At 42.8% G+C, this 13,544-nt stretch overlaps 1 protein-coding gene across 8 annotated transcripts in view; it reads left to right on the forward strand.

Moving 5' to 3' along the window:
* The first annotated feature begins 4,197 nt into the window (after nt 1–4,197).
* The window catches only part of TSC22D2 (TSC22 domain family member 2), a 51,341-nt gene continuing 41,994 nt past the window's right edge, over nt 4,198–13,544 (forward strand). For 7 of the 8 annotated variants that reach the window (XR_001305966.3, XR_001305990.3, XR_001305985.3 and 4 more), the window contains exon 1: nt 4,198–7,212. Coding sequence is in view for 2 of the 8 variants with exons in the window: in XM_001925630.8 (XP_001925665.5) it covers nt 5,240–7,212 (1,973 nt within the window). In the remaining 6 variants the exon portion in view is untranslated. The remainder of the gene's footprint in view (nt 7,213–13,544) is intronic. The other variant, XR_014824175.1, reaches the window with a different exon arrangement.

A 13,544-nucleotide genomic window follows, 5' to 3' on the forward strand; every position in this document is an offset into this window, starting at 1 on the left:
AATAAAAGAAAACAGGCTTTAATAGGCTATTATATTTATTATTAATTCAAAATGCACCTTTTTCTTCCACCAAATTGCTGTATTCTTCCTGAACTTCAAAGGTCTTTGGGACTCAAGGAAATTTTCGCTATTAAAAAAAGATATCATTTTTTCATAATATATCAAACTCTAGAAGTGCATCTAATAGAACTTTTCTTAAATGCGGAAATTTTACACACTTCATTCTCAAGTAGAGTTTGTATATCTCAATCAGATTATGTTTTTCTTTATAAAAGTATGCATGGAATTTCATTGGCCTTAGTCTTCTTTCATTACATTTTCCCCCTTTTTGGATAATCTTGCACAATGGCCTCACTTTGAGGGTTATTAATAAGATATTGTTCCAAAAATGGAACCTGAGGAAAATCATGGTAATAAATCATGTACTATTTGTTTAGACAACTGATATTTATTTCCAGCAAAAGCCTTTTGGAACCTGAAAACTAGTCCTCCACTTTGTACTTTTCTAACAATTTAGTGATTAAAAAAAAGAAAATAAACATGTTATTTCTAAATCTGAGAAAAATTTGTTGACTAGAATACAAGCTGTCCAGTTAATGTCACTGTCTGACTGATGGTGTTAATTCTCAAGGGTTACTTCTCTTAACCTAGGCAGGTTGCTTCATTTTTACTGAGTATGATTTTCTTTTCTCTATTCCAGAGTGTTTAGATTAATGTTCCATTACTATTTTTTTTTTTTTTTTTGTCTTTTTTGTCTTTTGAGGGTAGCACCTGCAGCATATGGAAGTTCCCAGGCTAGGGGTCCAATCAGAGCTGCAGCCGCCAGCCTACACCACAGCCACAGCAACACCAGATCCCAGCCTTGTCTGCGACCTACACCACAGCTCACGGCAACGCTGGATCCTTAACCCACTGAGCGAGGCGGGGGATCAAACTCCCAACCTCATAGTTCCTAGTCAGGTTCATTTCCGCTGCGCCACGATGGGAACTCCACTATTTTAAATATGCCTTCTTTAAAAAAACAAAAGTCGGAGTTCCCGTCGTGGCGCAGTGGTTAACGAATCCGACTAGGAACCATGAAGTTGCAGGTTCAATCCCTGCCCTTGCTCAGTGGGTTAACGATCCGGCGTTGCCCTGAGCTGCGGTGTAGTTTGCAGACGCGGCTTGGATCCCAAGTTGCTGTGGCTCTGGCATAGGCCGGTGGCCACAGCTCTGATTCGACCCCTAGCCTGGGAACCTCCATATGCCGCGGGAGCGGCCCAAGAAATGGCAAAAAGACAAAAAAAAAAAAAAAAAAAAAAAAAAAAAAGTCAAGTTTTCTTGAGAATATGGTTCACGTTCCAGGATCTTATGACTATTAATTTTCTATCTGGTAATTGGTTAGATAATAAACCTAGTAGAATTTGGGGGGGAATCATCTCTTAAATGATGAAAAGATCTTGCTACAGTAGTTGTTTCTTATTTTATTTTACTGCTTCCAATCAGTGGAAATAGTCGTTTCTAAGTTATTTTTCCCCTTGCATTGTTCTTCCTAAGTATACTTCCCAGACATTGCCTCAAATTAAGTTTTTGAAGGGAGAACCAAGTATAGAACAGGCAAGTTGGAGGTTCTGGAGCAGTAATCAAGGCTTCCACAGTTTTCACCTACAGGTTCTGGGTGTAGGCGTGGAGCCAGGCCAGTTGCATTAACACTCCTGGTCTTTAAGGCTTACTCCAAGGAATCTCCCCATTTCAGTGAGTTTGACTACCAAGTTGCTTACTGTGAACTCTTCACTCAGACAGCATTCATACTTGCATATATACCTGGCTTTTTATCATTTTAATTAGTTATGTGAAGGCTTTTAATTTTTTGTGGACCAACCAGAAATTACATAGCTTTTTGTAGTTTGATAATAGTTACATGATTTTTTGTCCTCTATAAAATTATTCCAGACTTATTCACAACTAGAATTCTTATCATTTCTTCATAAAAATTTTGTGCAATAAATTCCTTACATTTTTAAAGAGCAAATGTATAAAAGAAGCCAGAACCTTTAAAGTTTTTGGAAAACTTACATTCAAGAGAACTATTTTATTAGTTTAAAAGCACACACAAATCCTAGAACATTATAAACAAAACATTTTAACTTTATAAATCTTATTTTTTTTTTTGCTAAGATGCCTTTCAACACCTTTAACCCTATCCTTACCAGAAATATAGCCCACTTACTGATCTCTTCTAAATTATCTTTGTCATCACTTTTTTTCCTAATAAATCCTTTACATGTAATTTAAGGAGAAATGGTCTTACAGATTACTTTAAGATTTTTCCTTTAAATGTATGATTTAAAAATATCATAAGGAGTTCCCATCGTGGTGCAGCAGAAATGAATCTGACTAGGATCCATGAGGACAAAGGTTTAATCCCTGACCTTGCTCAGTGGGTTAAGGATCCAGCATTGCAGTGAACTGTGGTGTAGGTCACAGATTCGGCTCAGATCTGGCATTTCTGTGGCTGTGGCATAGGCCAGCGGCTACAGCTCCGATTGGACCCCTATCCTGGGAACCTCCGTATGTCGTGGGTGCAACTCTCCCCCAAAAAAGAAGTAATCAATAATTTTATGTAATAAGGTAATATAATGGGCCAAAGAGGCATACAATATTTATTTTTCCAAATGCCACACACTCAACATCACCCATTGATGATGGTGCTTTTAACAATCTGGTAAATCAATCCAAAATCAAATTAAGTTTTTATAAATTCATATTGGATGTAACCAGTTGATCTTATTGATGGAAAACAGTCTCCAGCAATTACTGAAATTACACATTTCAAAATGAAACATTCTATTAGCTATCTCTGCCACAATAGCAGCATAATGTTACACTTTGTTCCTTTATTCCCCCCCCACCCCCTTAAGAAACAGGGATGTTATTATGTGGTCTTATTTCACATCCTGTCTTCAGTCACTTGGGTTTGGAGGGCATGGTTTCTACTGGTAAATGACATATCTCTGTATTTTATTTACAACTGAGGGCCTTAAAAAAAACTGTAAATTTTAATTATCAGAACATTCTTAGGGATAAAAAGTATTTTTATTCTTCAAAAATTAGAGAACTGAGTACAATGATTAACTGATTTATGTCAGTCATCATGAGGAAATTTTGATTTACATCAAGACATCTTAGATTTTACCTAAATGATGTATGTCCAAAGTTCAAGAGTCCCCTTCCTCACCATTTTTTATCTGTTTATAAAAATGGCCCTTACCATTTTCTTCTACCAGAAAGGAACTAAACGGTGATAAATTCTCCACTACTTTCATAGCTACTTCTGGACAGGAAAGGGTGCTTTCTAACGTTTTCTGATTGTTCATGGCCCAATCCAAACCATCTAACACTCTGGCTCCTACTAAGAGTTTTAGAATAAACAAAAGAAAGAACTACAACTATTTAACGCAGTAGGTTCTACATTTATGGAGCCCATAAGCTGATTTCATGCTGAAAGTAAAAACAGTCTCAAGATGTTTAAATGAACTCTTCGATGCTGGAATCACAACAAACTCAAGAAAATTAGGAATATGTTGGTAACCTCTAATCTTTTTTTAAACTGACCTCAGCCTGGGCAAGTAACCATCTTCTGATGCCATTGCCTGAGACAGAATTTCTGGCTGAAAGATCCTTTTTCTGACTCAGTCTGGCTTGCTATTCTTGGTTAATCATCCCCATTTCTCTCAACATTTCACTCCTCTGACTATAATAGATAACATTTATTTTCAGGAAAGACTTTTTAGGTGATTCGGTTCCTCCAGCCGCCTCCCTCTTTATTCTAGTTAAATACCCCAACCCCCATTCCCATCACCTTGTTTCACTAAGATTTTGCTAAACATTAGACACAGTAAGCACATGATCTCCAGTCTTCCAGTGTCTTGGAAAAAACTGATATAAAAACATTCGATTGGCGCGGCTGGAAGTTTCTCTAGGCTTGGAATTTTAGAGTTTTTAGTTGTTCAACTCTTAAAGACCGAAAGAGCAAAATATAAAAAAAATTTTTAAATAAAAAACCGCTCCCCTTTCTTAACCTTTAGCCCCGCCCATTGCCCCCCCAGCCTCCACGCGAAACTGCAGGAAACCGGAGGAGGCGGGGCGGTGACGTCACGACGCCGGTGCGTCACGGAACGGCGGCTGCGGCGCTGGCGGTGGCTGCGGCGCGGCGGCATTTTAGTCGGCAGCAGCGGCGGCAGCAGCGGGGCTGCTGCTACTCCCAGCATCCTTGGCGCGGCCATTTCAGCCCCATCTTGGCCGAGGGGAGGGAGCTGCAGCCGTCGCTTCAGCAGTTTGAATTTCAGTTTCTCCAGGACCTGCGAACTGGGCGCACCGAGGAGAAGCCTAAGAAGCTACCGCCGCTACCTCACACAGCTGGAGCGCCGCCGCTCGCCGGCTAGCCGGCCGCCGCCCCTCACTCTCTCAAGAGCCGCGAGGGGAGGCCGAGACCGCCGCCGCCGCCCGCCTGCGGGGGTGGCTCCCCCTGTGTAAGGGGAGGACCGAGCCGGCTTTCTCCTCCCCCGGAGCGGGTTTCCGCCAGAGACGGTCGACATGTCCCTGGGGTTGAGCTCCGGCTAGAGCCGGGGAGGGAGGGCCGCCCGCCCGCGCCGAAGCTCCGCCGCCCGCCCGCGGCGCCTGGCTGAATCAGGAATCCCGGCTCCGGACTCGCCACTCTTTCTCCGTCCACCCTCGGCGTCCGAGAGCTCGGAGCTGACGCCGGCACTGGCTCTAGGAGCCGGAGCGGGGCAGCACCGCCCCTCACGCCGCCGCCGCCGCCGCCTCCTCCCCTTCGCCCTCCCACTCCCACCCCCAGCCAAGGCCTGCTGACCGCGCCGAGCGCCGAGCTGGACTGACCACGGCAGCCCGGAGACAAGAGGAGGAAGCAGCCGGCCCGCCCCTGGAAACGCGCTCTCGCCGCTACTGGGGGTATTGAATTGAGGCGCCGCGGCTGCGGGAGGCGAGAAGGAAGGAGGAGCCGCCGCGCGAGTGAGACCCGGGCAGAGCCGGAGAAACCGACATCGAGAAGGAAACGGGAGGAGGATGTCTCACCGAGCAGCCGGTGCCCAGATCAGCCCGTGACTCGTAACAGCGTCGGGCCTCAGACCCCGGTGCGGACCCGGACTTTGTCTTTGGGGGCCGGTGCTCTGCCCTTCCTGGTTTCCGGCAAGATCGCAGAGGAGCCGCCGTGCCACTCTGCTCTCCAGCCTTCCTCACCATGTCCAAGATGCCGGCCAAGAAGAAGAGCTGCTTCCAGATAACCAGTGTCACCACGGCCCAGGTGGCCACTAGCATCACTGAGGACACTGAGAGCCTGGACGACCCGGACGAGTCACGCACAGAGGACGTCTCCTCCGAGATATTCGACGTTTCTCGGGCCACGGATTACGGGCCCGAGGAAGTCTGCGAGCGCAGCTCCTCCGAAGAGACGCTCAACAATGTTGGGGATGCGGAGACCCCTGGGACCGTCTCCCCCAACCTCCTCCTGGACGGGCAGCTGGCGGCCGCGGCGACCGCTCCCGCTAACGGAGGAGGAGCCCTTTCGACCCGGAGCGTGGCTGGGGTGCTGGCCAGTACCCTGGCATCGGCCGCCACCTCGGCCCACTCTTCGGGGGCCCCCGGCGTGCCCCCTGTCGCAGGCCCCTCCGCCGGGCCGGGGACTGCCGCCCCATCGCAGCCCCCTACCACTTGTAGCTCCCGTTTTCGCGTGATCAAGCTGGACCACGGCAGCGGGGAGCCTTACAGACGCGGCCGATGGACGTGTATGGAATACTATGAGCGGGATTCCGATAGCAGTGTCCTGACTCGGTCCGGAGATTGTATTAGGCACAGCAATACTTTTGACCAGACTGCGGAACGGGACAGCGGCCTGGGCGCCACCGGAGGATCGGTGGTGGTGGTGGTGGCCTCCATGCCTGGGGCGCACGGGCCCGACTCGGGAACTGACAGTTCCTTGACTGCTGTGTCACAGCTACCCCCGTCGGAGAAAATGAGCCAACCCGCCCCGGCCCCGCCGCAGAGTTTTGGCGTTGGGCAGCCGCAGCCGCAGCCGCCGCCCGTAGGTGGGGCTGTCGCTCCAAGCTCGGCTCCGCTGCCGCCGTTCCCGGGAGCCGCTGCCGGGCCGCCGCAGATGATGGCAGCCCCGCCGCCCAGCCAGCCCCAGGGCGCTGGGCACGGAGCCGTGCCCCTGGGGCCCAACGGACAGGGCCTGCCGCTGACGAATGTAACCCTGGCGCAGCCCGGCCTGACCCTGCCTCCGCAGCCCGGCCCGGCGGTCGGCGCTGCTGCCGCGCAGCCGTCCCAGCAGTTCGCATATCCTCAGCCTCATATTCCGCCGGGCCATCTGCTGCCCGTGCAGCCCGCCGGTCAAAGTGAGTACCTGCAGCCCCACGTGGCCGGCCTGCAGCCGCCCAGCCCAGCGCAGCCCTCGACAGCGGGCGCCGGAGCGAGCCCCGCCGCGGCGGCCAGCCTCCCGGTGGGCACCGGCCAGAACGCCGCCTCCTCGAGCGTGCAGCTGATGGGCGCGCCTTCCCTGCCGGGTGAAGCCGTGGCCCCGGGGCCCGGCGCCGTACAGGGCGCAGGGGCCGCGCCGGGTCTACCGGCCACAGTGCCACCGGCTGTAGTGGGAGGCGCGGTGCCCTCAGGCCTGGTTCCCTCCGGGCAGCCGCTGCCAGCGCCTCCGCCGCAGATGGGTGGCAGCGGCACTCCGTCGACCGCACTTGGAGCCCCTCACGCCGTGGTGCCCGGAGTTCCAAACGTGCCTGCAGCCGCTCCGGCTCCCAGCGTGCCTAGTGTGTCTACCACTTCTGTTACTATGCCAAATGTACCGGCGCCCTTGGCCCAGACGCAGCAGCTGAGCAGCCACCCGCCGGTTAGCAGGAGCGGCAGCATCATCCAGCACGTGGGGCTCCCCTTAGCGCCAGGCACCGCCAGTGCACCGACGAGTCTCCCGCAGTCTGATCTAAGCCAGTTTCAGACTCAGACCCAGCCTTTGGTCGGGCAAGTTGACGATACTAGAAGAAAATCAGAACCCCTACCTCAACCACCACTCTCTCTCATTGCTGAAAATAAGCCTGTTGTGAAGCCTCCTGTTGCAGATGCCCTGGCAAACCCCCTTCAGTTAACACCTATGAACAGTCTGGCCACCTCTGTATTCAGCATAGCTATTCCTGTTGATGGTGATGAAGACAGGTATGGAAATCTTATTTGAAATGTTTGATGAGAATGCTTGACCAAACGTTGCAGTTTAGGATGCAGCTGTGGGAGATCTTTTTTCGGTTTGAGGCAGTTAACATTTCTAAATATAAAAACTAGTTTGTGTTCAGTAAAATTGATTTATCGCTCTTCAAAAGACATTGTAAAAAAGGTGTGTAAGGAGAAAATGTCACAGTTGTTTAGAAGCAGTAAAGTGGATAGGAATGTAACATTTATTCAAAAGGGTGGATTTTAGTTTAATGCTCTCAGTTTAGCGGTGGTAGGTTGTAGGTTATGCCCGGTAGGATTGTCCCTTTCTTAGACGTCAATCGCACTTGAACACTTAATGGCAGAGTGTTTTGTCAGTGTGAGTTTTGAGACTGAGACATAAAATTAGCTAGACATTTATCATTCTGAAAAACCAAAAGGCCCTCCAGTAGAGAAAGAACCATGTAAGGTGTGTCCTCCAGTGTATCTGGAAAGGCTGGAAAAATAATGGTGAAATGTCAAATCCAGCTTCGAAGATGGTATCTTGGTTCAGCCCTTTAATAGCAGAGGATAGAAGGTCAGGAGGCTTCTCAGTGACTTAAGATGCTTTTTTTTTTTTTTTTTTTTTTAAGCGAAGAGCATAGTAGAAAGATGTTCTTATCTTCCATTAATCTTTTTACTCTAGGAAAGGGAAGTATGAGACTCTGGTAGTAGTGAAAGCGGTAGTTCTTGAAATTAGGGTAATTTTATAGTAAAAGTCTAAATGTCAACAATTGCTTCCTCTGTTTAAGGGATGCTTTTAAAAATAGTTTAAGGGAAAATTGGTGTGTGCCATACCAATTCTACTACAGTTGATGTTTGGTTATGGTTTAATGAGGATTTCAAGTGGTTTTGAGGAAATGTCACATGAAAATTTGACATAATATTTGTAATGCAAATTTTTAAAAACTGACTTGTTGCCAAAAATTACATTTAAAAATTACAGAGAAATTTTCAGGTACTTTACAGTTAGAAATTTATTTGCTCAGGTTTTGTTTTGAGAGAGGCTAATTTTAGATGTGTTAAAAGATCAGAACTATTTTTATAAGTTTCTAGAATAATTAGTATGTAGAATACAGTGAGACCTGTTAAAGCTTTTTCTTCCTATTTTCTTCTTAGTTCCTTCACATTCTTTTCATTTCTAACTAGCCTTGTGTTTTTGTTATACTTCTGTTGGTTTGACAAATGCTCACTGAAATTCATCTTCTCTGCTTTTTGTAATTCAAAGTTCATCTTTTTTTGTAGGTGACTTGCTTGTGGGGAGTCTTTCTTCCTTTTGAGAACTTTTAGAGAATACCACGTGTTCATAAGTGACCTCAGCTAGCTAGTCATTGAGAAATTTTATCCATATGGGACTACCAAGTAAAGACATTGATTGCAACAAGCCACTCAGAAAAATCCCTTTTTACACTTGCTGCCATATTTCACTTTTCACATGTAGGGGCACCTCTGAAATGCAGATTGAATTTATTTGTTCACTTTTGGTAATAGTTATCAGGCATCTTCCCTTTGCTAGCTCTCAGGAGCCATTTTTTTCTGATGGGTTGGTAAATAACCATTTGCTTACCTCTCTGTTCCTGTTGTACACTGCCCACATATCTCTCCAAGAAATTATGACTAGTTTTTCAACCCCTCTCCACCCCCAAAACACATGCACACCTATGAATGAAGAATGTATTTTCCCTCCTCTTCACATCTCTCAATATACAGCATTTCTTATTACATTCCCTAGAACTTGAATGTCATAATACAGAATGAAGCAGAGAGCTCTGTTGATAAATGGAAACTCTGAGCTGTATTTATGGTATGACCTCAAAGATACATTTATTTCTTCTCTCACTTTTTTTTAAAAGAGTTGATAACTTCAAGAATCTCATTTTCAAACATGAACTACTGCTGTATTAGTGTTCTTATCAATTGCAGCAGTTAATCCAGTGAGGGGTTTTGATGTGTGTATAGTCCCATTTTAAATGTGGCACTTCCCTCCCCAACCCAGTCTTTTAAAGTTTGCATTGCTGATCAAATGTGCATCTCTAATTTTTGTTATAGTCTTTCATTGCTTTCTAATTTAACATGCTGAAGTTTCCAAGATGTAATCTTCTACACATTTGACTATTTTGTCACTGGACCAACACACCTGGTGAAGGAATAAATCCATTAAGTAGGAATAGTTTTGTTTTGTTTTTTTAATTTGTTTTTTTAATGGAAAGCCTTTGTAAAAGACAAGGCATTTTAAAATTGTATGCTTGAAATTAAATAACACAGTTTTTTCCAGGCGTTCAAGTACCGAGATGAGTACGTTGAGGAGACAGTGGGAAAAAAATTGTAATTTTAGTGTGATTTTAGGTTGCCTTCTTGAATTAAAATCTTTGTACAGTTTTATTTTGCAGTCATTCATAGGTAAATTAAAACTAATTGGTGAGGTCTTGAGTAATTATGACAAATTTCAGATCCTTAGAAGATATTTGTAAAAAAAAAAAAATGTGTTTGTCTTTTAAAAAATTGGTATCTTGTAATTGCAGTTCCATTACTTAATACAGGGATCTGCATTGGTTCATTTTGACACCACTTATTTTAAAGAATCAGACCTAATATACTGTCATACTTTCAAAAAGGTTGTATACGCAAAGTAAGAAGAGTCTTGGGTCCTTGGTTAACATTGCTTATGGAACCTGTATTATTAATTACCAGAAAGTTTATATATATATATATATATATATATATATATATATATATATATATATAATTCTAGCTTATGGTCAGTTATTGAGATTCTTCAGATTGATTTTTTTGTAAACTGGAGGATACAATAATGGTTGAAAATACAGTACATAAAAAAGGCATAAATACTTTAGTGAACATTAGAAAATTTGTTAAACTATCTACACACTTAACATATTTCTTTTTGGTAAATGGAGGGAAGTGCAAAATGTTACTGGCCCATTTGGAAAAAGAACACTGTACAGATCGTTTTCTATAGATAGCTGACCAATGTGAACTCTCTAGGCCACATTCCAGGAACTCTTATGAATGGCTGCAATTGTGAACTGTCAACTGCAACCAAAAGACTGTTGAAAACCTGATTGTAAGGATCTTTTAGTGGCAAATATCTTTTATTTTGTTAATAGTTTTGTTTGTGTGGTTTTCTAATGAACATTGATAAAATATTATAAATTGTGAATGTTAAGTGGTGTGTCCTGGTATGTGCTATAAAACACAAATTTTGTTTGTACAGTTATATCTACATATAGAGATATACGTATGAAATATATATACATACACTTTTTTAATGAAGTTTTTTTTTTACTTGACGTTAAGAGAGAAGATATGTAAAATGTGTATCAGGAGCCAGAACTATTCCTCTTACCTTGGTTTAAAATCTATAGGTAACTTCTTAGAGCTCTGAAAAAGTCTTACTGCATTTAGTCTTTAGAAATGAAAGCTCTCTCCTTGAATCTATTTCTTTGGAGCTTATTGTTCTTTAGATATTAAATCGTGGAGGTAACTTTCCCTTGCAGCTTTACAGTTGATGTTTAAATCACACTAGATATCATCTTATGCCTACTGAAGTAATCTTACCAAGGATTTTGTAATCAAAGTGTAGTAGCCTCTGTATGAGTGACATCATTATTTAGTATAAAAACTGATATTGATTCATGCATCACAATGCCATGCTGATATGCTTTAGTGATAAACCTGGCTCTGAGTTAAGGAACTTACAGATTTCCAGAATAGCTGATGGTCCAAAACTGCCTGAAACTCCCCAAACCAGGAGTTGTTTCGGTAGGAATATGGCATTTTTTATTCACAGTGACACTCATGTTGTTTAAAATTTTGTGTGAACTAAATTGTATAGCAGAACATTGGTTAAATCTTAAGAAAACATAAGGGCTTTTTTTATGTGTGTGAATAAGATACACTCCAAGTGACTATTTTAGTAACACTTTTTTTTTTTTTTTGTAAGAGGTGGAGGGTATCTTGAACTAAATTTAAATTGCCTTTATGAGAAATCTTTTTCTTTTTTTTTTTTTTAAAGGTAGGGTATATATGTTTTCTCCTTTCTCAGAACAAATGTAATATCAATCCATTTGTTCTTCAGAAATTCTGATAGCACTAATTTGGAAATCATAAAACATGAAACTGGATTTATAAATCTGGTACTTGCTGATTTGGAAAGGGGGTCTTTGTCATACCAAAGGATGTTAAAAGCAGTCATGCTCTCTAGAGTCCTCAAGTGACAAAGAACAGCCCTGCCAATCAGAAGGTAAAGAAACCAGAATGCAGTCTCTTCCCTGAGGAATGGTTGATAGAGGAGTATAAAGGGATCTTGACTTTTCTTTTCTGAAATGGTAGAAGCTGGGGGATTGTGGGAGTAGAGCGTAATGGCAGATAACCAGGGCAAAAGGAAATACAGTGAAATGATGTGAAATATGGTCTCAGAAGGAACAGAAACACTTGTTACTAGTGAGGTACAGTGGTCCAGTTCCTTCTTTTAATAATTGTTTTAAGCCAGTATGTATTTCCTTTTCCAAACAGATATTGTTTATCTCTTGATTGCATTACTCTTCACAAGAGAAGCTTTGCTAAAACAGATGTCTGGGTAAAGTAGCCTGAATGATTTTGTTTTCTAAGTTTTTATTAATAAAAGCAGATTTTTAATGAGAAATCTTAATTGTTGACAGTATTTAAAAGGTATGTGTAGCATAATTCCTGAATTGGAATAAATCCTTGAAATTTGTTTATTCTCCCCCCCCCCTTATTTTTTTAGGTCTGCACCGGAAGCCTATGGAGGTTCCCAGGCTGGGGGTCAAATCAGAGCTGTAGCTGCCAGCCTATGCCACAGCCACAGCAGCACCAGATCCTTAACCCACTGATGAAGGCCAGGATCGAACCTGCATGCTCATGGATGCTAGTCAGATTCATTTCAGCTGAGCCACAATGGGAACTCCAAGTTTGTTTTTCTTTAGACTAAACTAGTGGACTTGATACTTGAGGCTGTTCTTTTAGGTGATGTAATGTGAATTATTGCATCAACAAAGAATGTGTATAGATGAATCATTGATATAATTTAGGTTTTTCCCAAAGCAATTCTTACACATACTACATTACTCAATATTTGTTATACTCTTAATCTGGCATTGCTTAGGGCAAAATTGGGACTCTGTAAAGATTTAGGAGCAATAACCAATGTATTATTCTTATACATCATTGATGACTTATGAAATATATTTTAATGTATACACTTGAAATTTGGCTGGTAATATTAAAGGTGTACTGAGTATCTGCTTTACCTCTAAAAAGTATGTGCATAATTTCTACTTTTAAAATCAGGTGAATTAAATTTCATCTGTGCTACTCTGGATTGCTTACCTCTCAAATTTAAAGCCCAAACTCAGTTTAAAGTATTTAGTTTTGTATCTTTGTACCCAAGCTACCTTTTGTTAAAAAGAATGCACTCACATTCTTTAAGTTGTACATTTATATTTGATGGTAAAGTGAAAACTCCACAGATCATGGAGTTAATAATTTTAATAGGGTTCACCAGGACATAGACAGTAAATGTCTTGATAGATTGTACTCATCAGAGCAGGCAAGACAAATAAGTGACGTCTGAATGTTAAATTACTTAAAGCCTCCTTTCCCATAGGCTCTCACTAAAATTTGACTAAAGAATATTGAGAGAGAAACTATAATTTGTCAATTATTATAAGTAATGCTGGTGTGTTTTAAATGATATTTGTAATGCTTTATGCTGTCCATCTTCATTATTACACAAGTAAATTGTTTAATCTGTGCATGAAGGAGACACAAAGCAAAGTTTAAGGCCAACTGGTTTCTGAAGTAGAATTAGAATTCTGTTTACTAACTGAATTCTAATTACCCCATTTTTGTTAGTTAAACCAAAGCAAATCTTTGTTATATGGTTGACCTAGCCTTTGAAAACAAAAACAGAAACAAAAAGAGAGGGCCCTTGATCAGCTTAATCAGTAGTGTGTTTAATTACATACTATAGCATATCATATGAGTGACACTACAGACAGTGGAGTCAGACATGCCTGGGCTGAAATTCAGCTGTGCCACATATTTGAGGCATTTGACCTTGCACTAGTTATTTAGCCCTCTAACTAAGCCTTGTTTCCCCGTGAGAAGAATGGGGATAATACCTACCTTGGAGAGTTTGAGAGGATTAAGTGAGGTATGTAAGTGATTTGTGAACAATCCATACATACCTAAGACAGTATTATGGCAAGCATGCATAACAGAAACATCAGTGTCTTGGTGTCTAAACTGTTTCCCAGATC

This window comes from Sus scrofa, chromosome 13 (genome assembly GCF_054392235.1).
Source record: "Sus scrofa isolate SSC_HxYL_T2T_F1_AM1 chromosome 13, Sscrofa_HxYL_maternal_Yorkshire_Landrace_v2.0, whole genome shotgun sequence".
Taxonomy (NCBI): domain Eukaryota; kingdom Metazoa; phylum Chordata; class Mammalia; order Artiodactyla; family Suidae; genus Sus; species Sus scrofa.